This window comes from Oncorhynchus gorbuscha, linkage group LG24, assembly GCF_021184085.1.
Source record: "Oncorhynchus gorbuscha isolate QuinsamMale2020 ecotype Even-year linkage group LG24, OgorEven_v1.0, whole genome shotgun sequence".
In the NCBI taxonomy this organism is placed as follows: Eukaryota; Metazoa; Chordata; class Actinopteri; order Salmoniformes; family Salmonidae; genus Oncorhynchus; species Oncorhynchus gorbuscha.
This window is the reverse complement of record NC_060196.1, coordinates 673,412-701,126: the sequence shown is the minus strand read 5'-3', so window position 1 is coordinate 701,126 and position 27,715 is coordinate 673,412. Positions and strand designations below refer to the sequence as shown.

At 45.3% G+C, this 27,715-nt stretch overlaps 1 protein-coding gene across 2 annotated transcripts in view; it reads right to left on the bottom strand.

Annotated features, from left to right (window-relative positions):
• The window catches only part of LOC124013196 (calcium-binding protein 2-like), a 48,900-nt gene extending 22,553 nt beyond the window's left edge, over nt 1-26,347 (bottom strand). Inside the window, exons 1-2 of one of the 2 annotated variants that reach the window (XM_046327426.1) lie at nt 26,093-26,347; nt 20,982-21,164 (exon numbers count right to left, since the gene is read on the bottom strand). In XM_046327426.1, coding sequence (XP_046183382.1) covers nt 20,982-21,164; nt 26,093-26,155 — 246 coding nt within the window. In that variant the 5' untranslated portion in view covers nt 26,156-26,347. Of the gene's footprint in view, nt 1-356; nt 570-1,376; nt 1,427-20,981; nt 21,165-26,092 lie in introns of those variants that run through there. The other variant, XM_046327427.1, reaches the window with a different exon arrangement.
• Nucleotides 26,348-27,715: the final 1,368 nt, after the last annotated feature.

Here is a 27,715-nt window from a genome sequence, read left to right as displayed (position 1 = left end):
AGCTGTGGACAGGGTGGTGAGTGGATAGGATCAGAGCTGTGGACAGGGTGGTGAGTGGATAGGATCAGAGCTGTGGATAGGGTGACGTTTGATGAAGGGATCATGATGGAAATGATATTATGGGATGGATGTAAGATCTTGGTGAACGTACAAGCTGATATGGTGTTACACTCTTTTAAAAGTTTCGTCAAGGACCACAGAGAACTGGTGATTTGTTCAGACAAAATGTCTGAAATCGATAAATGGATGACTATTATATCAGTATAGTATGTAGTTTACATTAGTGTGTGCGTGCATGCGTGCCTGTGTGCGTGTGTGCGTGGTTTGTGTGTGTGTATCTCTGTAAGGTTACATACGAGCTGGCTCTGAATGAACGCCTCTCTGAGGAAGATGCAGGCGGGGCCCACGATGTTGTGTAGAACGGTGCAGTTCTGGACCACAGCACACAAAGGCTCCTCAAACACTCTTCTCCTTTCATCTTCCTCCTCTTCTTCCTCCAGGGCCCCCACACTCCCCGGCATTGCCGCAGCAGCCAATGGGGCTCCGCTCCCCTCCGAGGGCAATACCCCCTTAGGGAGGGGAACCAATTAGATCGATTAACCAACCACATGCCAACCAATCAGAATGATCAGAAAAGGTGTGTTCAGCCAATAAAAATGGCAGGTGAGTGAAGCAGTTGTTCAGCCCTGTTCCTTGTTCTTCTAAGACACACTAGGCTGTAGACCAGATCACTAAAGTAGCAATGCTTCCTGGTTTCAGTCATTCCTAGCAGTGTGTATGAACCAGTATGCTGTTACTAAAGTAGCAATGCTTCCTGGTTTCAGTCATTCCTAGCAGTGTGTATGGACCAGTATGCTGTTACTGAAGTAGCAATGCTTCCTGGTTTCAGTCATTCCTAGCAGCGTGTATGAACCAGTATGCTGTTACTAAAGTAGCAATGCTTCCTGGTTTCAGTCATTCCTAGCAGCGTGTATGAACCAGTATGCTGTTACTAAAGTAGCAATGCTTCCTGGTTTCAGTCATTCCTAGCAGCGTGTATGAACCAGTATGCTGTTACTAAAGTAGCAATGCTTCCTGGTTTCAGTCATTCCTAGCAGCGTGTATGAACCAATATTCTGTACAGTCAACTCAGTGTCGTCAATGCTAATAAACATTAAAAAAATGATATTTCTGATTCAGCTAAAAGTCCATGTGTAAGAAACAATGTCGATTTTTTAAAAGTGATGCACATTGCAAGAGTTAGAAAGGTAACTTTCACACCACCTACAGTATAAAAGAAAACATCTGTCTCTCACATCTATAGAATCAATAGATCTCCAATACTAAATACCCAAATCATCTAAACAACAGTAAATAATTGAGGAATAATCCCTTACCTTCCTCATTTTGCTTCTCTTATTTCCCATCAGCTTTTCCTTCTCTCTGAGTCCTCCTCTCCTCCCCCTCTCTTTCCCTCTGTCCCGTGCCCCGTCCCTCTCCTCTCCCTCCCTCCCTCTCTCCAGTTAGCTATTACATAAACTCTCCAGCCAAAGTCCCGGTCCAAACCTAAAGTTCTAATCTATCCCAGAATTGAGCTCTTCAGCCACCAATAGAACACTACTGATGTTGATGATAATCAAGATGATAATCCAGCCAATGAGGTCCTCCTAACTGCTGAATCAATGATCCGATTGGTCTATTGAGAGACTAGGTTGCCATACGGTCACCATGTGTCTCTGGTCAACGCTCCTTGAATTGGTGGAAACCCTCACACATGGTGCTAAAGTCAGGATAAATTAGGAGAGCAAGGTCTCTCTCTCTCTCTCTCTCTCTCTCTCTCTCTCTCTCTCTCTCTCTCTCTCTCTCTCTCTCTCTCTCTCTCTCTCTCTCTCTCTCTCTCTCTCTCTCTCTCTCTCTCTCTCTCTCTCTCTCTCTCTCTCTCTCTCTCTCTCTCTCTCTCTCTCTCTCTCTCTCTTTCACTCCATTAATGTTCCCTTGATTACCCTTCAATTTAGTCAATATCAGCCCTTTACCGTTCTTTTCCTCACTCACCCTGCAAATCACCGATTTGACAGAATTGAGAGGGAGGGGGGGGGGAATTAGAGGGGAAACGGGATGCCTTTTTAATCCTCAACATTTCAGATTAAAGGAATAGAGCGATGGGACTAGTAGAAAATGAGGGATGGAGAGGGGGAGATGCCAGAAAGAGGAAAGGGAGGGATAGAGAAGAGGAGATGCCAGAAAGAGGAAAGGGAGGGATAGAGAAGAGGAGATGCCAGAAAGAGGGAAGGGAGGGATAGAGAAGAGGAGATGCCAGAAAGAGGGAAGGGAGGGATAGAGAAGAGGAGATGCCAGAAAGAGGAAAGGGAGGGATAGAGAGGAGGAGATGCCAGAAAGAGGAAAGGGAGGGATAGAGAAGAGGAGATGCCAGAAAGAGGGAAGGGAGGGATAGAGAAGAGGAGATGCCAGAAAGAGGAAAGGGAGGGATAGAGAAGAGGAGATGCCAGAAAGAGGAAAGGGAGGGATAGAGAGGAGGAGATGCCAGAAAGAGGGAAGGGAGGGATAGAGAAGAGGAGATGCCAGAAAGAGGAAAGGGAGGGATAGAGAGGAGGAGATGCCAGAAAGAGGAAAGGGAGGGATAGAGAGGAGGAGATGCCAGAAAGAGGAAAGGGAGGGATAGAGAAGAGATGCCAGAAAGAGGAAAGGGAGGGATAGAGAGGAGGAGATGTCAGAAAGAGGGAAGGGAGGGATAGAGAAGAGGAGATGCCAGAAAGAGGAAAGGGAGGGATAGAGAGGAGGAGATGCCAGAAAGAGGAAAGGGAGGGATAGAGAGGAGGAGATGCCAGAAAGAGGAAAGGGAGGGATAGAGAAGAGATGCCAGAAAGAGGAAAGGGAGGGATAGAGAGGAGATGTCAGAAAGAGGAAAGGGAGGGATAGAGAGGAGATGCCAGAAAGAGGAAAGGGAGGGATAGAGAGGAGATGCCAGAAAGAGGAAAGGGAGGGATAGAGAGGAGATGCCAGAAAGAGGAAAGGGAGGGATAGAGAGGAGGAGATGTCAGAAAGAGGAAAGGGAGGGATAGAGAGGAGGAGATGCCAGAAAGAGGAAAGGGAGGGATAGAGAGGAGGAGATGTCAGAAAGAGGAAAGGGAGGGATAGAGAGGAGGAGATGTCAGAAAGAGGGAAGGGAGGGATAGAGAGGAGGAGATGTCAGAAAGAGGGAAGGGAGGGATAGAGAGGAGGAGATGTCAGAAAGAGGGAAGGGAGGGATAGAGAGGAGGAGATGTCAGAAAGAGGAAAGGGAGAGATAGAGAGGAGGAGATGTCAGAAAGAGGAAAGGGAGGGATAGAGAGGAGATGCCAGAAAGAGGAAAGGGAGGGATAGAGAGGAGATGTCAGAAAGAGGAAAGGGAGGGATAGAGAGGAGATGCCAGAAAGAGGAAAGGGAGGGATAGAGAGGAGATGCCAGAAAGAGGAAAGGGAGGGATAGAAGGAGATGCCAGAAAGAGGAAAGGGAGGGATAGAGAGGAGATGTCAGAAAGAGGAAAGGGAGGGATAGGAGGAGATGCCAGAAAGAGGAAAGGGAGGGATAGAGAGGAGATCAGAAAGAGGAAAGGGAGGGATAGAGAGGAGGAGATGTCAGAAAGAGGAAAGGGAGGGATAGAGAGGAGGAGATGTCAGAAAGAGGAAAGGGAGGGATAGAGAGGAGGAGATGTCAGAAAGAGGAAAGGGGGGGATAGAGAGGAGATGCCAGAAAGAGGAAAGGGAGGGATAGAGAGGAGATGTCAGAAAGAGGAAAGGGAGGGATAGAGAGGAGGAGATGCCAGAAAGAGGAAAGGGAGGGATAGAGAGGAGGAGATGCCAGAAAGAGGAAAGGGAGGGATAGAGAGGAGCAGATGCCAGAAAGAGGAAAGGGAGGGATAGAGAGGAGGAGATGCCAGAAAGAGGAAAGGGAGGGATAGAGAGGAGGAGATGCCAGAAAGAGGAAAGGGAGGGATAGAGAGGAGCAGATGCCAGAAAGAGGAAAGGGAGGGATAGAGAGGAGGAGATGCCAGAAAGAGGAAAGGGAGGGATAGAGAGGAGGAGATGTCAGAAAGAGGAAAGGGAGGGATAGAGAGGAGCAGATGTCAGAAAGAGGGAAGGGAGGGATAGAGAGGAGATGTCAGAAAGAGGAAAGGGAGGGATAGAGAGGAGGAGATGTCAGAAAGAGGGAAGGGAGGGATAGAGAGGAGATGCCAGAAAGAGGAAAGGGAGGGATAGAGAGGAGATGCCAGAAAGAGGAAAGGGAGGGATAGAGAGGAGGAGATGCCAGAAAGAGGAAAGGGAGGGATAGAGAGGAGATGCCAGAAAGAGGAAAGGGAGGGATAGAGAGGAGATGCCAGAAAGAGGAAAGGGAGGGATAGAGAGGAGCAGATGCCAGAAAGAGGAAAGGGAGGGATGGAGAAGAGATGCCAGAAAGAGGAAAGGGAGGGATAGAGAGGAGATGTCAGAAAGAGGAAAGGGAGGGATAGAGAGGAGATGCCAGAAAGAGGAAAGGGAGGGATAGAGAGGAGATGCCAGAAAGAGGAAAGGGAGGGATAGAGAGGAGATGCCAGAAAGAGGAAAGGGAGGGATAGAGAGGAGGAGATGTCAGAAAGAGGAAAGGGAGGGATAGAGAGGAGGAGATGCCAGAAAGAGGAAAGGGAGGGATAGAGAGGAGGAGATGTCAGAAAGAGGAAAGGGAGGGAAGAGGAGGAGATGTCAGAAAGAGGGAAGGAGGGATAGAGAGGAGGAGATGTCAGAAAGAGGAAGGGAGGGATAGAGAGGAGGAGATGTCAGAAAGAGGAAAGGGAGGGATAGAGAGGAGCAGATGTCAGAAAGAGGAAAGGGAGGGATCAGAAAGAGGAAGGGAGGGATGATCAGAAAGAGGAAAGGGAGGGATAGAGAGGAGCAGATGTCAGAAAGAGGGAAGGGAGGGATAGAGAGGAGGAGATGTCAGAAAGAGGGAAGGGAGGGATAGAGAGGAGATGCCAGAAAGAGGAAAGGGAGGGATAGAGAGGAGATGCCAGAAAGAGGAAAGGGAGGGATAGAGAGGAGGAGATGCCAGAAAGAGGAAAGGGAGGGATAGAGAGGAGATGCCAGAAAGAGGAAAGGGAGGGATAGAGAGGAGATGCCAGAAAGAGGAAAGGGAGGGATAGAGAGGAGCAGATGCCAGAAAGAGGAAAGGGAGGGATAGAGCGGAGAGGGAGGTAAAGTGAGGGGTTGGCCCTGAGAAGAGAGCAGCACAGGGTTGGAGACGAGGGGATGATAAATGGTGTAACCTATCAGAGAGGAGAGGAAGGACATGTAGAGATACTAACAGGACATAGACTATAGGAAGAGTTAATTCACCAGGAAGAAGAAAAAGAAAGTGGAAAGGAAAGAAAAGATATGAGATGAGTTCATTGTAGATTGGATGGGAGAAAGGTGAGGCTGGTTGTCCTCTACACAAATACTGTTGTAGGTACTTCAGTGAACAAGCGTTTTGCCTTTCCTAAAGCCTTTGATAAGAATCCTCATGTGACTATTGTCATAATGGCATACTTCACTTGATCTAAAGACTTGCTGTTATAAATGACCAGACATGGGGTAGGGGTTAGAATCACATGTATTTATTGTAATAATGTGGGGTTAGTCATGTTATTGTTGATCACCTGTCAAAGAAACCTGTCTGTTATGAGTTTGACTTTGGAGCGTCAGGATTATTGGTTTGGTGCTGAAACCTTTTGATGTGCATCTCCACGGGGCATTCACAAATTGCATGTTTGTCCCCCACAGTTTTATCATTGCACTGTGATACAAACCTGGGTTCCGGTGTGCTTTAGGACCATGCGGACGCCTCAGAGAGCAGTTATGCCTCCCCATTTCTAAAACCAAAGTTGCACTGGTGCGTCTCCAGTTAATATAGCTCTTTCTGTGGGCGCATTCAGTGATCACAAGTTGCAGGTATAGTAGAACAAAATAAATGTCGACGATGATCTTTTATTGACTCATTGACGCAAGAGGGTTTGATCCATTTCCTGCTCATAGTTATGACGTCAAATGGAGGCAAGGGTTTTTACGGTAAGGGTTTTTACAGTAAGGGTTTTTACAGTAAGGGTTTTTACAGTAAGGGTTTTTACGGTAAGGGTTTTTACGGTAAGGGTTTTTACAGTAAGGGTTATTGTGATAGTAGCTTATTCCCGGGGGACGTATGTTGTTTTAAATCATGTGAACACCATTATTGAAAGTGTGGTTTGGTGGTAACATGTATGTTTATGACCTGAATGTGTTTGTGTTCCATTTTCATACCTTCATTGAAGTTGATTGTTAATTAGGTATTTGGTAGGGTTTGCGATGCATTCTGGGTAATGGGTATTGCTACAAGAAGCAAGCCATTGTTTGATAGAGACAGGCAGGACAGACATAAAACAGGGTGGCATGCTGCTGGTTTTTACAGGCAGTGAAGCCCTGGTGGTCTTCTGTTAGAGTTTTATGTTAATCATGTCAGTTTATTAGACCTTCCTTTCTGTTCATCGTCCTATTTGATTTTGTAAGTAATTGTACAGTTCCCTGGCTCATTTATCCTCACTTAGCAAATAAAAAGCCTCACATTGGCAAGATAAAGCACATCTTCCTCCTATGCCTCCTCACTGTTAAAATCTAACCTCATGGTCAATCTCACACCTCATTTTGCCTCCTCACTGTTAAAATCTAACCTCATGGTCAACCTTACACCTCATTTTGCCTCCTTACTGTTAAAATCTAACCTCATGGTCAACCTCACACCTCATTTTTATTCTATCCATTCTATTTCTATATTCTCCTCTTGCAGATGTTTTGGGTTCTTGGCCTGCTGTTCTTTCTGTGTTTATTTACCCAGCAGGACTTGGCTTCTAACAGAAAATAAAGGCATAACTTGGATTTAAACAGCCAGTGTAGTAATACAGTTTAAATACCTCTTAAAGCAGGGGTTACATGAGACTCCTGCTTTAGAACATTTAGAAAGCAATGTCAAGCAATGTCTAGGAACAGGAATGTCTAGGAACAGTTAGAATGTCTAGGAACAGTTAGAATGTCTAGGAACAGTTAGAATGTCTAGGAACAGTTAGAATGTCTAGGAACAGTTAGAATGTCTAGGAACAGTTAGAATGTCTAGGAACAGTTAGAATCCAACATTGTCTCGTTTTGCCGTGGATGATTGGGAAGAAGATTCCGGCACAAATGAGACAGATGGTATCAGCATTATGAGAAATGGATGAAGAATATGAGCTTGAAAATGTCACAGTGAATTATGATGTAATAGTTGTATTATGAAAAACGATTATGTACTTCATATCTTCATGATCAAATAAGCCCTGAAATTGCTGCTGGAATATGTTCAAGTTGTACATTATGATCATTTGAGAAATGGTCCATTTTTTTCCTCGTAAATGTAATTTGTGTGAGTTTGTGCTGAAAGTGTTTGTGTGTGTGTGTGTGCTCCACCAGCAGTGTGGTGACTACAGTAGAGAGTAGCTGTGTGTCCAGGCCATTAGTGTAGAGCTGGGCACCACAACACTAATACCTATTGTCATATTGGAAGGGCAATCACACACACTCCTCCCTATGTATCTCTCTGTCTTGTTCTATCTCTCTTCGTATCACCCCCTCTCTCTCTTTCTTCTCTCTCACCCCTTCGTCACTTCTCTCTCTCTCTATCACTCCCTCTGTCTCCCTCTCTCTCTCTGCCTCTCTCTCCCTTCCTGTATTCTGTATCTCCATATTTTGATAGAGCTCCCTCCCTCCCTCTCCCCCTCTGTATCAATCTATAGCAAACTGCAATGGAATGTCCCAACACTAACTACAGCACCAAACCCAGTTTTGCATGAGAGGCTGCAGTACTCAATCTAGACCACTAGAGGCATTCATTCTAGAGAATCCCCACTAGATGGCAGTCTAACACAATCCGAAGTTCAATGGTCACTGTCTGACTCCGGTTGAGGACCACTGACTGTGCAGGCTTGGGTTCCAACTAGGCCAGCTCTGTCAGATCATAGTGAATGCTGTTGAGCAATTTATATACATGTATTCCTCCAGTTGACCCATTCTTACGGTAGCCTACCTGAAATAAAGATCGTTGCACCAGTTCAGGACCTTTTGAGAATTGTAGCTTTTTGGTCCCAAAAACACTTTCGATCCAATTTAATTGTAACATTCTGTCATAAAGAGCCACAGGAGGCTGGTGGCACCTTAATTGGGGAGGATGATCACGTGGTAATGGCTGGAGAGGAATAAGTGTAAAGGTATCAACAACATCCAACACATGGTTTCCTGCCTTTATTATGAACAGTCATCCCCACAGCAGCCTCCACTGTAAAGAGGTTAACTAAAAACATGACTATAGGAAGCGTCAAATAAAATAACAGGGTTGACTGTTACAGGGTTGACTGTTACAGGGTTGACTGTTACAGGGTTGACTGTAACAGGGTTGACTGTAACAGGGTTGACCGTAACAGGGTTGACTGTAACAGGGTTGACTGTTACAGGGTTGACTGTTACAGGGTTGACTGTTACAGGGTTGACCGTAACAGGGTTGACCGTAACAGGGTTGACTGTTACAGGGTTGACTGTTACAGGGTTGACTGTTACAGGGTTGACTGTTACAGGGTTGACTGTTACAGGGTTGACCGTTACAGGGTTGACCGTTACTGGGTTGACCGTAACTGGGTTGACCGTTACTGGGTTGACCGTAACAGGGTTGACCTGCTTTTACACGATCGTTTCTCGTTTCTTTTGACAAGAGAATAGTTTCACCGTATTAAAAGGAGAGTTCAGTTCACGTAACGGTGTTGATTTTAAAATGAGAAACAGATGTAAATGAATTACTAATCACATCAAATAAATAATAATATTCAGAAGTTACTTTCTCAAAGCAACAAATAAATAGGGCTTTACAATTATGCTGAAAACTTGGAGAAATGTCAGGGTTTGGTGGGTTAAAATCTTCCTAGAGGTCACAGAGGTGCATGGAGCAAGTCTGTATTCGTAGAAGAAAATCATATTTATTGAATTCTCCATGTGGCCTGTATTAAAGGGCACTTCAATTAATATAACAAGATTTTACAATTCAATATCATTTCTACTTAAAATATCAAAGGGAGACGAAAGGCACTCTTCATGGAACGACCCCTGAATGACAATGTCCGATAACTGAAGGGCTTCATACAGAATAGGGAAAGAAAGTCCACATTCAGCAAACAATACTTCAGTCAAGTAACAACACATGTAGAACCATGGTCCTCGGACTCCTCGGTGTGATGTCATGTTGTGTTCACAGCTGAGGAACAAACCTACAGTCATGTAACAACACATGTAAAACCATAGTCCTCTGACTCCTTGGTGTGATGTCATGTTGTGATCACAGCTGAGGAATAAACCTAGCCTACCCTGTTCAGAAGACAGGCCATCCTGACCCTGGTTTAACCTGGACTCTGGATCACAATGCTGGATAGGCATAGAGTGTGTGTGTGTGTGTGTGTGTGTGTGTGTGTGTGTGTGTGTGTGTGTGTGTGTGTGTGTGTGTGTGTGTGTGTGTGTGTGTGTGTGTGTGTGTGTGTGTGTGTGTGTGTGTGTGTGTGTGTGTGTGTGTGTGTGTGTGTGTGTGTGTGTGTGTGTGAGAGAGAGAGACAGAGAGCTTGGGTCTGTGTGTGCTTGCGTAACTATGTGTGTGTGTTCTTACGTGTGTGAGCCTGTGTCTGTCTGCGTGTGTGACTGCTGCCTGACCCTTTCCTCTGAGCCTCTTGAAGGTTGAGCGGAACTTTAATCAAGTTAAATGCAATAGTCTGCTGTGTTGTGTGTGTGTCATCTGTTGGAACATCTAACATCATCTGTCTAGTCCTACTGACTCACGCAACACTGATTCATTCACTAGTTCATCTCTCTCATGGGTTTTCCATCAAAAGACATCTCCCTGATCTTTCCTCCTCTCCCTCTCTCTCCTCTTCTCTCCCCTCCCTCCGTCTCTCCCCTCTTTCCTCCTCCTCTCTCCCCTCTCCTTCTCTCCTCTCTCTCCTCCCTTTCCTCCATCTCCTCCTCTCCTCTCTCTCCTCCTCTCCTTCGTTTCCTCTCCTTCTCTCCTCCTCTCCTCTCTCTCTCTCTCCTCTTCTCCTTCGTTTCCTCTCTCTCCCCCTCTCCTTGGTTTCCTCTCTTCATCTCCTCTCTCTCATCATCTCTTTCCTTTCCTCTCTCTCCTCCTCTCCTCTCTCTCATCTCTACTCTTCTCCTTCCTTTCCTCCTCTCCTTCGTTTCCCCTCTCTCCTCCTCTCCTCTCTCTCCTCCTTGGTTTCCTTTCCTCCTCTCCTCTCTCTTCCTCTCCTTCCTTTTCCCTCTCTCCTCCTTTCCTCTCTCCTCCTCCTCTTCTCTCTCTCCTCCTCTCCTTTATCTCCTCCTTTCCTTCCTCTCCTCTCTCTCCTCCTCTCCTCTCTCTCCTCATCTCCTTCCTTTCCTCTCCTCTCTCTCCTCCTCTCCTTGCTCTCCTCCTCTCCTACCTCTCCCCTCTCTCTAGTACACATATCCAGGCATCAGATATCTCAGAATGAACTGTGAAACAAACAAACACTCACACACATATTATAGTTCTATACTACATCAACAATTGAGGCCAACAGCAGCAGCATGTCGTTGCTTGTTCATATGGAAGTTGACAGGCTTTAGATTGTCATCACAGAAGATACCATCATTATATATATATTGTGTTGGTTCTTGTATGTGTAGTAGGTACATGCATGTATAGCTTTGTACACTCTGGGCAGGTTTGATCAATTAGCTCAGTTGGTCAGGTGTGAAGCCCAGTTGGAACAAAACCCTGTAGTTCCTGCAGCACTCCTGGTACAGGGTTACGTACCCCTGATCTAGTCTGTTACTTTAACAATGGTCCCTCTTCCTGTCTTTCTCCCTCTTCTTATCTCTTCTATCTCCGTCTCACTCACTCTCTCTATTTCTCTCTCTATTTCTCTCTCTCTATTTCTATCTCTCACTCTCTTTCTCTCTCTCTCTCCCTCACTCCTCTCTCTCTCTCTCTCTCTCTCTCTCTCTCTCTCTCTCTCTCTCACTGGATTGTTCCATATTTATCATTGATACTCCCACGCTCTCCATAATTTCCTATAGACCTGTAGTGTGATTGCGTTTTCTTCATCTACTGTATATGAGATTCGCGTTGTCTGGTATGTTCTAGAATGATTGGAATGGATTACAATAGGGCCACAATGACAGAAGGAGAGCGAGACCAGAGAGAACGACAGTGGGCTAGAAAGACAGTGAGAGAGAGGGAGGGAGGGATAGAGAAATAGAGAGAGATAATCACTTATATTCTGTATGACAGCTGTCAAACGACTATGTCAGATCAGTTCAGCTTGTTTGAACTGTCTGTCTATATATACAGTGGGGAGAACACGTATTTGATTCACTGTCGATTTTTCAGGTTTTCCTACTTACAAAGCATGTAGAGGTCTGTAATTTGTATCATAGGTACACTTCCACTGTGAGAGACAGAATCTAAAACAGACTGTGGTCCCAGCTCTCTTCAGGTCATTGACCAGGTTCTGCCGTGTAGTTCTGGGCAGGATCCCTCACCTTCCTAATAAAATGCAAATTAATTACTTAAAAATCATACAATGTGATTTTCTGGAATTTTGTGTACCTATGTGTACCTATGATAAAAATTACAGACCTCTACATACTTTGTAAGTAGGAAAACCTGCAAAATCGACAGTGTATCAAATACGTGTTCTCCCCACTGTATATATCTATGATGTATCTTATTTTTACAGCACCTTCAGCACCCTTACTTCCCACAGCTATGGAATGTGGCCTTTACCACTGTAGCCCAGAGAAACAAATGAATTAACACATTCATGAAAAGGCAAAACAAACAGTCCAAATATGAATCATAACGTTTTGAAGTGTCTGTCCTATATCTTTGAGACATAAGAAAGCTCAGGAAATACTGTGTATATTCATTTTGTGGACACATATTTATCTCCTTTTAGGTGTTACTTCCATACTTCCATGTATTTGTTGACCCGGTACTGGGTTACCTTCAGACGAGACCCGTCCCGGGTCTTAGAGCAACCATGGAAACCAACGTGTTAGATATCTCCAGCTTAACCAGACACGTGTGTCAATCGACTCTTAAAGATTTTAACCATCTCCTTTCTTAATGTTACTTTTCATGTAGTTTTTCATAAGTGTTATTTTGAACTATTTCCTGTAGTTTATCCTAAGTGTTATTTTGAACTATTTCCTGTAGTTTATCCTAAGTGTTATTTTTAACTATTTCCTGTAGTTTATCCTAAGTGTTATTTTGAACTATTTCCTGTAGTTTATCCTAAGTGTTATTTTTAACTATTTCCTGTAGTTTATCCTAAGTGTTATTTTGAACTATTTCCTGTAGTTTTTCCTATGCTAGGTCCTAAGACGAGTCTTTAACCACCTCCTAGTCTCAGCTGAGAGTGAATCTGTCTGTAAAGGCATCATTTTATCCCCTGAGTGGTTTAATTTCACCACCATAACCCTCCCTCCATCCCTCCATCCCTCTCAATGTTTCCCAATCAATCTGTCCTCCCTTTCTCACCTCTCCCTCATCCCAGGGCAGCAGGAAGCCTAGCGGTTGAGAGTGTTTGAATCCCGGAGCCAACTAGGTGGAAAATCAGTGACCATGAGCAAGGCACTTAACCCTAATTGCTCCTTTAAGTCTCTATGGATAACAGCGTCTACTAAATGACTAAAATGTCAATGTAAAGCTTTTCTGACCATTTTTGCTGTTTTTGTCCTTCTGTCAATAGCTCTGTTGCCATGGAGATCAATGACTTGCAGAGCAACAGGCAGAATGAAAGAATGAAAGATAGAAATCACCCTTTTAGGAAATCATGTTTTGAAATGTTTTTTTGTTGTTGCTGTAAATCCATACTGACCCACCTGAGTCCCAAATGGCACCATATTCCCTACGTAGTGCACACATTTTGACCATTAGCCCTATGGGATCTCCTTCAAAGTAATGCATTACATAGGGAACAGGGTGCCATTTGAGACACTCTCCTAGCCCTCACTAAAACACTAATCTGGCCCCAAGACTGTTACCATAACAACACACCTTCAATGGTGCCATTCAGTCTGATTGTCAGTAATGCTGGCAGGCCCCTAGCATTGTATCCATTCAGTCTGATTGTCAGTATTGCTGGCAGGCCCCTAGCATTGTATCCATTCAGTCTGATTGTCAGTATCCATTATTGCTGGCAGGCCCCTAGCATTGTATCCATTCAGTCTGATTGTCTGATTGTATTGCTGGCAGGCCCCTAGCATTGTATCCATTCAGGAGAAGTCTCAGGAGTCATAGTATCAATGACAACTGTCCATCTCTATCTCTCTCTGTTTATGTGTGTGTCACCCTATTAGGTCTGGAAGTGTTAAATAACTACAGTGACTCAGTGAGAACCCTGTCTATTCTCTACATGACTCCTGATGATATATGGGTGGTCTTATGTAGTCCTGTAAATGTTGTAACATAATGGTACTGCAGTCGGAGTCAAATGAGTCAGCATGACATCTGTGGACATGTTAGATAAATATAATGACTGTTTCCCCTCTTTCTCTCGCTCTCTCTCCCCCTTTCTCTCATTCCCTCTCTCCTCTCTCTCTTCCAGTGTCTCGCATTCATCTCATCTTCTGTTCCACCTACTTCAGGTGAACATTGAACATTAGTGAACATTGAACATTGACATTGTATTTAATTCAAAGCTTTATTTTTCATGGTCAAAGCATTATGGTTAATTTCCTCCACCACCTAATCTGTTGTTTCTCAGTGTACGGTGTGTTAACATGAAGGGCTGATGACCAGTGGTTACAACAGAAAGATGTAGCTTCATGACGAGTTTGGAGGGTACTATGGTGTTATACTGAGCTAATGACGAGTTTGGAGGGTACTATGGTGTTATACTGAGCTAATGACGAGTTTGGAGGGTACTATGGTGTTATATACTGAGCTAATGACGAGTTTGGAGGGTATTATGGTGTTATATACTGAGCTAATGACGAGTTTGGAGGGTACTATGGTGTTATACTGAGCTAATGACGAGTTTGGAGGGTACTATGGTGTTAAATGCTGAGCTGTAGTCGATGAATAGCATTCTTACATAGGTATTCCTCTTGTCCAGATGGGTTAGGGCAGTGTGCAGTGTGGTTGTGATTGGGTCGTCTGCGGACCTATTGGGGCGGTAAACAAATTGGAGTGGGTCTAGGGTGTCAGGTAGGGTGGAGGTGATATGGTCCTTGACTAGTCTCTTAAAGCACTTCATGATGACGGAAGTGAGTGCTACGGGGTGGTAGTTATTTAATTCAGTTACCTTAGCTTTCTTGGGGACAAGAATAATGGTGGCCATCTTGAAGCATGTGGGAACAGCAGACTGGGATAAGGATTGATTGAATATGTCCGTAAACACACCAGCCAGCTGGTCTGCGCATGCTCTGAGGACGCGACTAGTGATGCCGTCTGGACCTGCAGCCTTGCGAGGGTTGACATGTTTAAATATTTTACTCATGTTGGCTGCAGAGAAGAAGAGCATGCAGGTTTTGGTAGAGGACCGTGTCAGTGGCACTGTATTGACCTCAAAGGGAGCAAAGAAGTCGTTTAGTGTGTTTGGGAGCAAGACATCATTGTCTGCGACGGGGCTGGTTTTTCTTTTGTAATCAGTGATTGACTGTAGACCCTGCAACATACCTCTCGTGTCTGAGCCATTGAATTGCGACTCTACTTTGTCTCCATACTGACGCTTAGCTTGTTTGATTTTCTTGCGGTGGGAAAAGCTACTCTGTATGTATTGTCATGTTTCCGGTCACCTTGCCCTGATTAAAAGCAGTGGTTCGCACTTTCAGTTTTGCACGAATGCTGCCATCAATCCACGGTTTCTGGTTGGGGAATGTTTTAATAGACGCTGTGGGTACAACATCACCGACATCACCACACTTGCAAATAAACTCGCTCACCGAATCAGCGTATTCCTCAATGTTATGGTTCGATGCTTTGCGGAAAACATATCCCAGTCTCGACCCCGCCTTGTGCAACTGGGTCCTGAAGATCCTCAACACGGGCCCCACAATGGTGAGTTCTCAGCCCTCTCCTGTACTCCCTGTTCACCCATGACTGCGTAGCCATGCACGCTTCCAACTCTATCATCAAGTTTGCAGGAGGTGAGGGCCTCAGAGTGTGGTGTCAGGATAATAACCTCACACTCAATGTCAACAAAACAAAGGAGATGATCGTGGACTTCAGGAAACAGCAGAGGGAGCAGCCCCTATCTACATCGACGGGACAGTAGTGGAGAGGGTGGAAAGTTTTAAGTTCCTCGGCGTACACATCACGGACAAACTGAAATGGTCCACCCACACAGACAGCGTGGTGAAGAAGGCACAGCAGCGCCTCTTAAACCTCAGGAGGCTGAAGAAATTCGGCTTCTTACCAAAAACACTGACAAACTTTTACAGATGCGCAATTGAGAGCATCCTGTCGGGCTGTATCACCGTCTGGTACAGCAACTTCTCCGCCCACAACCGTAAGGCTCTCCAGAGGATAGTGAGGTCTGCACAACGCATCACCGGGGACAAACTACCTGCCCTCCAGGACACCTACACCACCCGATGTCACAGGAAGGCCAAAAAGATCATCAAGGACAACAACCACCGAGCCACTGCCTGTTCACCCCGCTATCATCCAGAAGGCGAGGTCAGTACAGGTGCATCAAAGCAGGGACCGAGAGACTGAAAAACAGCATCAGAGGCATCAGACTGTTAAACAGCCACCACTAACATTGAGTGGCTGCTGCCAACATACTGACTTAATCTCTAGCCACTTTAATAATGGAAAAATGTATGTAATAAATGTATCACTAGCCACTTTAAACAATTCAACTTTATATAATGTTTACATACCCTACATTACTCTTTCATATGTACATACTGTACTCTATACCATCTACTGCATCTTGCCTATGCCATTCGGCCATCACTCAGTCATACATTTTTATGTACATATTCTTATTAATTCCTTTACACCTGTGTGTATAAGATAGTTGTTGTGAAATTGTTAGGTTAGATTACTTGTTAGATATTACTGCATGGTCGGAACTAGAAGCACAAGCATTTCACTTCACTCGCATTAACATCTGCTAACCATGTGTATGTGACAAATACATTTGATTTGAACAATCAATCCTACTATCTATGTTGCTCTGCTACACTCTCTATAAACACTATACCGCTTCCTCTATAAACACAATACTGCTTCCTCTGTCTATAAACACTATACTGCTTCCTCTGTCTATAAACACTATACTGCTTCCTCTGTCTATAAGCACTATACTGCTTCCTGTGTCTATAAACACTATACTGCTTCCTCTGTCTATAAACACTATACTGCTTCCTCTGTCTATAAACACTATACTGCTTCCTCTGTCTATAAACACTATACTGCTTCCTCTGTCTATAAACACAATACTGTTTCCTCTATAAACACAATACTGCTTCCTCTGTCTATAAACACTATACTGCTTCCTCTGTCTATAAACACTATACTGCTTCCTCTGTCTATAAACACTATACTGCTTCCTCTGTCTATAAACACTATACTGCTTTCTCTGTCTATAAACCCTAAGAACAGTGCTTACATAAGATAACTACACTTCCTTACATAAGGTCAACCCTGGTGTCATAATCAGAATTGTTTTATTGCTGCAGCTTTTTCCCAATCTGGCAGTTGGGTGCGGGGAGCGTTTGGTTAGGTCTGATTTAGCGGCATCCCAACTCTGGGGTGATTACTTTTGTCTGACTCACTATGCCCTGAGAACAAGAGGTCACTGATAGGATTAGATGATTAGAAATAGAATTAATGGAACGGTCGTATCATTGACTTCAATGAGGATGCCTGTTCTATTCATAATTTTTCAATGCATTTAATCCTGCAGAAAAACTTGGCCCAGGGAACAATGGGTCAGTAACACTGACATTCATTCTCTTCTTTTTCTCTTTATTTCCCCATCTCTTTATTGCTCTCCTCTCTCTCTTTTCATTCACTCTCTCTCTCTCCTCCCTCTCTTCTCTCTCTCTGTAGCTCTCGTTCTCTTGTACTATGTCTCTGGTCTTGGTGAAGGTACTCCACATCTGAGAACTAAACCCAGGAAAAGTGTTTGAACAGACTAAACAATTGTTATTTGTGTGTGAGTGTCTTCTCTCATGTAATATTATCACAATAGAGTGCTCCAACTACGTTTCTATACAACCAGATGAAACCAGACTGGAAGAAGTCACAAGTAAAGAAACCCAAAGGTACAGAGACAGACCAACAGTAAAGAAACCCAAAGGTACAGAGACAGACCAACAGTAAAGAAACCCAAAGGTACAGAGACAGACCAACAGTAAAGAAACCCAAAGGTACAGAGACAGACCAACAGTAAAGAAACCCAAAGGTACAGAGACAGACCAACAGTAAAGAAACCCAAAGGTACAGAGACAGACCAACAGTAAAGAAACCCAAAGGTACAGAAACAGACCAACAGTAAAGAAGTCACAGACATATAAGGACTGTCACAAGTCAAGTGACCTACAACTAAATGCCTTGAAAGTAATCTGGTCAGCACTCCCTCAGGTAGACAAGGACGGAATCCCCCAGATAAGGACTCCCCCAGATAAAGACTCCCTCAGGACCCCTACGGAACAGGTAAGGACTCCCCAGATAAAGACTCCCTCAGGTAGACACCCCAGGTATGGAATCCCCCAGGCAGGACTCCCCAGATAAAGACTCCCTCAGGTAGACACCCCCAGGTACGGAATCCCCCAGATAAGGACTCCCCCAGATAAAGACTCCCTCAGGTAGACACCCCCAGGTACGGAATCCCCCAGGTAAGGACTCCCCCAGATAAAGACTCCCTCAGGTAGACACCCCCAGGTATGGAATCCCCCAGGTAAGGACTCCCCCAGATAAAGACTCCCTCAGGTAGACACCCCAGGTACGGAATCCCCCAGGTAAGGACTCCCCAGATAAAGACTCCCTCAGGTAGACACCCCCAGGTATGGAATCCCCCAGGTAAGGACTCCCCAGATAAAGACTCCCTCAGGTAGACACCCCCAGGTATGGAATCCCCCAGGTAAGGACTCCCCCAGATAAAGACTCCCTCAGGTAGACACCCCCAGGTACGGAATCCCCCAGGTAAGGACTCCCCCAGATAAAGACTCCCTCAGGTAGACACCCCCAGGTACGGAATCCCCCAGGTAAGGACTCCCCAGATAAAGACTCCCTCAGGTAGACACCCCCAGGTATGGAATCCCCCAGGTAAGGACTCCCCCAGATAAAGACTCCCTCAGGTAGACACCCCCAGGTATGGAATCCCCCAGGTACGGACTCCCCCAGATAAAGACTCCCTCAGGTAGACACCCCAGGTATGGAATCCCCCAGGTAAGGACTCCCCAGATAAAGACTCCCTCAGGTAGACACCCCCAGGTATGGAATCCCGCCGGTAAGGACTCCCCCAGGTAAAGACTCCCTCAGGTAGACACCCCCAGGTACGGTTTCCCCCAGGTACGGGTTCCCCCAGATAAAGACTCCCCCAGGTACGGATTCCCCCAGGTACGGGTTCCCCAGATACGGATTCCCCCAGATAAAGACTCCCCAGGTACGGATTCCCCCAGGTACGGATTCCCCCAGGTACGGGTTCCCCCAGATAAAGACTCCTCCAGGTACGGATTCCCCCAGATAAAGACTCCCCAGGTACGGATTCCCCAGATAAAGACTTCCCCAGGTACGGATTCCCCAGATAAAGACTCCCCAGGTACGGATTCCCCCAGGTAAGGACTCCCCCAGATAAAGACTCCCCAGGTACAGATTCCCCCAGATAAAGACTCCCCAGGTACGGATTCTCCCAGACAAAGACTTCCCCAGGTACGGATTCCCCCAGATAAAGACTCCCCCAGGTACGGATTCCCCCAGGTAAGGACTCCCCAGGTACGGATTCCCCAGGTACGGGTTCCCCCAGATAAAGACTCCCCCAGGTACGGATTCCCCCAGATAAAGACTCCCCAGGTATGGATTCCCCCAGGTAAGGACTCCCCCAGATAAAGACTCCCCAGGTACAGATTCTCCCAGATAAAGACTCCCCAGGTACGGATTCTCCCAGATAAAGACTCCCCAGGTACGGATTCCCCCAGATAAAGACTCCCCAGGTACGGATTCCCCCAGGTACGGGTTCCCCCAGATAAAGACTCCCCCAGGTACGGATTCCCCCAGATAAAGACTCCCCAGGTACGGATTCCCCCAGGTACGGGTTCCCCCAGATAAAGACTCCCCAGGTACGGATTCCCCCAGGTACGGGTTCCCCCAGATAAAGACTCCCCCAGGTACGGATTCCCCCAGGTACGGGTTCCCCCAGATAAAGACTCCTCCAGGTACGGATTCCCCCAGATAAAGACTCCCCAGGTACGGATTCCCCAGATAAAGCCTTCCCCAGGTACGGATTCCCCAGATAAAGACTCCCCAGGTACGGATTCCCCCAGGTAAGGACTCCCCAGATAAAGACTCCCCAGGTACAGATTCCCCCAGATAAAGACTCCCCAGGTACGGATTCTCCCAGATAAAGACTTCCCCAGGTACGGATTCCCCCAGATAAAGACTCCCCAGGTACGGATTCCCCCAGGTAAGGACTCCCCCAGATAAAGACTCCCCAGGTACAGATTCCCCAGATAAAGACTCCCCAGGTACGGATTCCCCCAGATAAAGACTCCCCAGGTACGGATTCCCCCAGGTAAGGACTCCCCCAGATAAAGACTCCCCAGGTACAGATTCCCCCAGATAAAGACTCCCCAGGTACGGATTCCCCAGATAAAGACTCCCCAGGTACGGATTCTCCCAGATAAAGACTCCCCAGGTACGGATTCTCCCAGATAAAGACTCCCCAGGTACGGATTCCCCAGATAAAGACTCCCCAGGTACGGATTCCCCAGGTAAGGACTCCCCAGATAAAGACTCCCCAGGTACAGATTCCCCCAGATAAAGACTTCCCAGGTACAGATTCCCCCAGATAAAGACTTCCCAGGTACAGATTCCCCCAGATAAAGACTCCCCCAGGTACGGATTCCCCCAGGTAAGGACTCCCCCAGATAAAGACTCCCCAGGTACAGATTTCCCCAGATAAAGACTCCCCAGGTACAGATTCCCCCAGATAAAGACTCCCCAGGTACAGATTCCCCAGATAAAGACTTCCCAGGACGGATTCTCCCAGATAAAGACTCCCCAGGTACGGATTCCCCCAGATAAAAACTCCCCCAGGTACGGATTCCCCCAGGTAAGGACTCCCCCAGATAAAGACTCCCCAGGTACAGATTTCCCCAGATAAAGACTCCCCAGGTACAGATTCCCCCAGATAAAGACTCCCCAGGTACAGATTCCCCCAGATAAAGACTTCCCAGGTACGGATTCTCCCAGATAAAGACTCCCCAGGTACGGATTCCCCCAGATAAAAACTCCCCCAAGTAAGGACTCTCACAGGTAAATACGTCTGTAGGTAAGGACTCCCCAAGGTAAGGACTCCCCCAGTTTAAGGACTTCCTCAGGCAAGGACGTCTGTAGGTAAGGACTCCCCCAGGTAAGGACACTTCCAGGTAAGGACTCCCCCAGGTAAGGCCTCCCCCAGGTAAGGCCTCCCCCAGGTAAGGACTCCCCCAGGTAAGAACTCCCCCAGGTAAGGATTCCCCCAGGTAAAGACTCCCCCAGGTAAGAACTTCCTCAGTTAAGCACTCCCCAGGTAAAGACTCCCCCATGTAAGGACATCCTCAGGTAAGGACTCCCCAGGTAAGGACTCCCCAGGTAAGGACTCCCCCAGGTAAGGACTCCCCAGGTAAGAACTCCCCAGGTAAGGATTCCCCCAGGTAAGGACTCCCCCGGGTAAAGACTCCAACAGTTGAGTCACTACACCTGTACCAGTATTATACCTGTCCGAAGACGGAGGCGATGATGGGTTTGAGCCTCCTCCTCTCGGGGGTCTTGAGCCCCCAGGTCTCCTCTGGTGCCTCTGTAGCGGAGGACAGACTTCTGGTCTTAGTCTTCTTAGAAGGCCTCTTTATGCTGCATGAGCTCCATCTCCTCAACTTCTCTATCTTCTTCTTGATGGAGCCCTGACAGACAGAGACAGAGACAGAGACGTATGTGAATCAGTATACAGTGTATGTCCTAGGTAAAGACGCTCAGATGGGGAGATAAAGAGATGGTTAGGATACAGTGTATGTCCTAGGTAAAGACACTCAGATGGGGAGATAAAGAGATGGTTAGTATACAGTGTATGTCCTAGGTAAAGACACTCAGATGGGGAGATAAAGAGATGGTTAGGATACAGTGTATGTCCTAGGTAAAGACACTCAGACTGCGATGTTAGAATATACAGATGCGCTATGTTGATTTGATCACTCTGTTGTCCCAGATTTTTTTACATTTTTTTTATTTATTTCACCTTTATTTAACCAGGTAGGCTAGTTGAGAACAAGTTCTCATTTGCAACTGCGACCAGATCATTTTCCTGCTCAGCAAAATGCAAATTGTAGTGTATTCAAGGTTTTAAAAGGCTTCTAAAGTTTGTAATTTCCACTGAAATGTATCAATCCCTACACATGTCCATTTCCTAATACATTTCCTGTTGCTGCAGGATTAGTTTCCTGCTGTGAGAAGCAGGGTCAAATTAAGGTAGCACATCTGTCCTGGAGAAGGAGACAAAGACAGACGAACGTTGACCTGTATGTGTCTTGGGTAAAGACACACAGACAGAGATGGAGATACGTTCATGATACTATATGATAAAGGACCCAGACAGAGAGTTTAACTGATGTTCTGATACAGGACCCAGACAGAGAGTTAACTGATGTTCTGATACAGGACCCAGACAGAGAGTTAACTGATGTTCTGATACAGGACCCAGACAGAGAGTTAACTGATGTTCTGATACAGGACCCACACAGAGAGTTTAACTGATGTTCTGATACAGGACCCAGACAGAGAGTTAACTGATGTTCTGATACAGAATCCAAACAGAGATTTTAACTGATGTTCTGATACAGGACCCAGACAGAGAGTTAACTGATGTTCTGATACAGGACCCACACAGAGAGTTAACTGATGTTCTGATACAGGACCCACACAGAGAGTTTAACTGATGTTCTGATACAGGACCCAGACAGAGAGTTAACTGATGTTCTGATACAGGACCCACACAGAGAGTTTAACTGATGTTCTGATACAGGACCCAGACAGAGAGTTAACTGATGTTCTGATACAGAATCCAAACAGAGATTTTAACTGATGTTCTGATACAGGACCCAGACAGAGAGTTAACTGATGTTCTGATACAGGACCCACACAGAGAGTTAACTGATGTTCTGATACAGGACCCAGACAGAGAGTTAACTGATGTTCTGATACAGGACCCAGACAGAGAGTTAACTGATGTTCTGATACAGGACCCAGACAGAGAGTTAACTTATGTTCTGATACAGGACCCACACAGAGAGTTAACTGATGTTCTGATACAGAATCCAAACAGAGATTTTAACTGATGTTCTGATACAGGACCCAGACAGAGAGTTAACTGATGTTCTGATACAGGACCCAGACAGAGAGTTAACTGATGTTCTGATACAGGACCCACACAGAGAGTTAACTGATGTTCTGATACAGGACCCAATCAGAGAGTTAACTGATGTTCTGATACAGGACCCAATCAGAGAGTTAACTGATGTTCTGATACAGGACCCAGACAGAGAGTTAACTGATGTTCTGATACAGAATCCAAACAGAGATTTTAACTGATGTTCTGATACAGGACCCAGACAGAGAGTTAACTGATGTTCTGATACAGGACCCAGACAGAGAGTTAACTGATGTTCTGATACAGGACCCACACAGAGAGTTTAACTGATGTTCTGATACAGGACCCAGACAGAGAGTTAACTGATGTTCTGATACAGAATCCAAACAGAGATTTTAACTGATGTTCTGATACAGGACCCAGACAGAGAGTTAACTGATGTTCTGATACAGGACCCACACAGAGAGTTAACTGATGTTCTGATACAGGACCCAGACAGAGAGTTAACTGATGTTCTGATACAGGACCCAGACAGAGAGTTAACTGATGTTCTGATACAGGACCCAGACAGAGAGTTAACTGATGTTCTGATACAGGACCCACACAGAGAGTTAACTGATGTTCTGATACAGGACCCACACAGAGAGTTTAACTGATGTTCTGATACAGGACCCAGACAGAGAGTTAACTGATGTTCTGATACAGGACCCACACAGAGAGTTTAACTGATGTTCTGATACAGGACCCACACAGAGAGTTAACTGATGTTCTGATACAGGACCCACACAGAGAGTTAACTGACAGTGCTGTATGTTCTGATATAGAAAGTATATAGCCTTCAGTTATGTAGTAGGTGTGAGTGAAGACTCACAATAGGGCACTATACTACTGTACTAGAAGACTCACAATAGGGCACTATACTACTGTACTAGAAGACTCACAATAGGGTGCTTTACTACTGTACTAGAAGACTCACAATAGGGCACTTTACTACTGTACTAGAAGACTCACAATAGGGCACTATACTACTGTACTAGAATACTCAAAATAGGGCACTATACTACTGTACTAGAAGACTCACAAAAGGGCACTATACTACTGTACTAGAAGACTCACAATAGGGCACTATACTACTACACTAGAATACTCACAATAGGGTGCTTTACTACTGTACTAGAAGACTCACAATAGGGCACTTTACTACTGTACTAGAAGACTCACAATAGGGCACTATACTACTGTACTAGAATACTCAAAATAGGGCACTATACTACTGTACTAGAAGACTCACAATAGGGCACTATACTACTGTACTAGAAGACTCACAATAGGGCACTATACTACTGTACTAGAAGACTCACAATAGGGCACTATACTACTGCACTAGAAGACTCACAGTAGGGCACTATACTACTGTACTAGAAGACTCACAATAGGGCACTATACTACTGTACTAGAAGACTCACAATAGGGCACTATACTACTGTACTAGTAGACTCACAATAGGGCACTATACTACTGTACTAGAATACTCACAATAGGGCACTATACTACTACTGTACTAGAAGACTCACAATAGGGCACTATACTACTGTACTAGTAGACTCACAATAGGGCACTATACTACTGTACTAGAAGACTCACAATAGGGCACTATACTACTACACTAGAATACTCACAATAGGGTGCTTTACTACTGTACTAGAAGACTCACAATAGGGCACTTTACTACTGTACTAGAAGACTCACAATAGGGCACTATACTACTGTACTAGAATACTCAAAATAGGGCACTATACTACTGTACTAGAAGACTCACAATAGGGCACTATACTACTGTACTAGAAGACTCACAATAGGGCACTATACTACTGTACTAGAAGACTCACAATAGGGCACTATACTACTGCACTAGAAGACTCACAGTAGGGCACTATACTACTGTACTAGAAGACTCACAATAGGGCACTATACTACTGTACTAGAAGACTCACAATAGGGCACTATACTACTGTACTAGTAGACTCACAATAGAGCACTATACTACTGTACTAGAAGACTCACAATAGGGCACTATACTACTGTACTAGAAGACTCACAATAGGGCACTATACTACTGTACTAGTAGACTCACAATAGGGCACTTTACTACTGTACTAGAAGACTCACAATAGGGCACTATACTACTGTACTAGAAGACTCACAGTAGGGCACTATACTACTGTACTAGAAGACTCACAGTAGGGCACTATACTACTGTACTAGAAGACTCACAATAGGGCACTATACTACTGTACTAGAAGACTCACAATAGGGCACTATACTACTGTACTAGAAGACTCACAGTAGGGCACTATACTACTGTACTAGAAGACTCACAGTAGGGCACTATACCAATGTACTAGAAGACTCACAGTAGGGCACTATACTACTGTACTAGAAGACTCACAGTAGGGCACTATACCAATGTACTAGAAGACTCACAGTAGGGCACTATACTACTGTACTAGAAGACTCACAGTAGGGCACTATACTACTGTACTAGAAGACTCACAGTAGGGCACTATACTACTGTACTAGAAGACTCACAGTAGGGCACTATACCAATGTACTAGAAGACTCACAGTAGGGCACTATACCAATGTACTAGAAGACTCACAGTAGGGCACTATACTAATGTACTAGAAGTTGCTAAGTTATTTCATGCATTAAAACAGGATAAAAACAGGATGTTTCTTAATCCTTAAGTTCCACATCCGTTTTGGGATGTTTAAAGTAATGATATACTTTATACCCAGTGATTGATGAGGAATAACTTAGAAATGCCATGAGCTCAGTTCAACTGTCTTACCCCATCAGAACCCAAAGTAAGCTTGTTGACTCTGTTTTTCAACAACATAATTGTAAACAAACAGCCTCAAAATATGGTTTCAACCCTAATTGTTATGTTATGAACTCTCAGTCCCCTGCATCCATAGCTCTGTCTATGAATTTGAGAGTAGTTACATTTCTCCAGCACCGACCCTTTTTAACGAAACAGGGAATACACTTTGTTATTGTTTCAGATGAACATTCTAGCTTTAAACACAAACACAGAACAATTCAGTGTCGAACAAGGATTAAGGAATGCATTATGGGAAATGTTCCATCACGGTATATGACCCTAACGGAGATGACCATTTTCATGGAATCATTGGCTTGGCATTTCAAATAAGGCGATGAGCTTTGTTTTGCGGGAGATGGATATGATTGGAGTGTCTAAATGACTCTACTTCATAAATGACACACACGCACACACACACACACACACACACACACACACACACACACACACACACACACACACACACACACACACACACACACACACACACACACACACACACACACACACACACACACACACACACACACACACACACACACACACACACACACACACACACACACACACACACACACTCTTACCTTTTTCTCCAACCTTCCTTCAGGGATGTCTTCCAGGGTTAAGATGCTTCCGGCTTCACTCATCCTTCTAAACAAACTAACACAAATATCAGGCTAACTTCCTCTATCACTCATATACTGTTTCTCTGACTGGTTCTGTCACTGTCACTCCTGTTCGTTTGTTCACTCTATGTCTTTCTGTCTCACCTGTCACTCTCTCTGTCACACTCTCATTCTTCTATTCACTCCGTCTACATCTCTCCCTGTACATCTGCCACAGTTGATCATCTGTGGAGCATCTCTCACATCTCTGTCACCTGTTCCTCCCTCCTTCCCTCCTCTCTCTCTCTCTCTCTCTCTCTCTCTCTCTCTCTCTCTCTCTCTCTCTCTCTCTCTCTCTCTCTCTCTCTCTCTCTCTCTACTCTCTCCTCTCTCTCCTGTCTCTCTCTCTCTCTCTCTCTGTCTCTCTCTGTCTCTCTCTGTCCTCTACTCTCTCTTCTCTACTCTCTCCCTCTCTCCCCTACTCTCTCTCTCTCTCTCTCTGTCTCTCTCTCTCTCTCTCTCTCTCTCTCTCTCTCTCTCTCTCTCTCTCTCTCTCTCTCTCTCTCTCTCTCTCTCCTCTCCTCTCTCTGTGACATGTCACTATTAATCCCTCATTTTCTGTGTTGCAGCGGTGCTTTCTGTCACTCTTGATTTGTCCCCAATCCTCTTACATTTCCATACTCCTGTGTATTGTTATTTTGCAGATTTGTATTTATTTGTTTGTCAATCCACACAATGCAGGCACACAAAGACAGTCACACACGTACGTGCCAACACACACTCACACACATGCGCATGCGTATACACTTGCGTATTTAACATTTGGAACATTGAAACGCTCAAATGATTTTCCAACTGATGGAGTTAGAGATGGTTCAGGTCATTCATGCCCAAATCATGAATCAAACGTGCGTGTGTGTTTGCTTGTGTGTGCATTTGTGTATATGTGTGTGTGTGTGTGTGCATGTGTGCGCCACTCTCTGTGTGTGTGTGTGTGTGTGTGTGTGTGTGTGTGTGTGTGTGTGTGTGTGTGTGTGTGTGTGTGTGTGTGTGTGTGTGTGTGTGTGTGTGTGTGTGTGTGTGTGTGTGTGTGTGTGTGTGTGTGTGTGTGTGTGTGTGTGTGTGTGTGTGTGTGTGTGTGTGTGTGTGTGTGTGTGTGTGTGTGTGTGTGTGTGTGTGTGTGTGTGTGTGTGTGTGTGTGTGTGTGTGTGTGTGTGTGTGTGTGTGTGTGTGTGTGTGTGTGTGTGTGTGTGTGTGTGTGTGTGTGTGTGTGTGTGTGTGTGTGTGTGTGTGTGTGTGTGTGTGTGTGTGTGTGTGTGTGTGTGTGTGTGTGTGATCTAAGCAGACGACTCAGCCTTAATGCCACATGTGCATCTGTCTGTAAGTAAGTGAACCCTCTGCATTAACCCCTATTTAAAAAGCACTTCAGATCACTCCTTCATCCAATCATATCTCCTTCCTTCTCCCTCTATTCTCTCTCTCTGTCCCCCTTTACTCTCTCTTTCCTCCCTTTCTCTGCGTTTCCCTCACTATATCACTTTCCTTCCTCTCTTTTTCTGTCACTCTCTCTCCCTTTATCTCTCTCTCTCTCTCTCTCTCTCT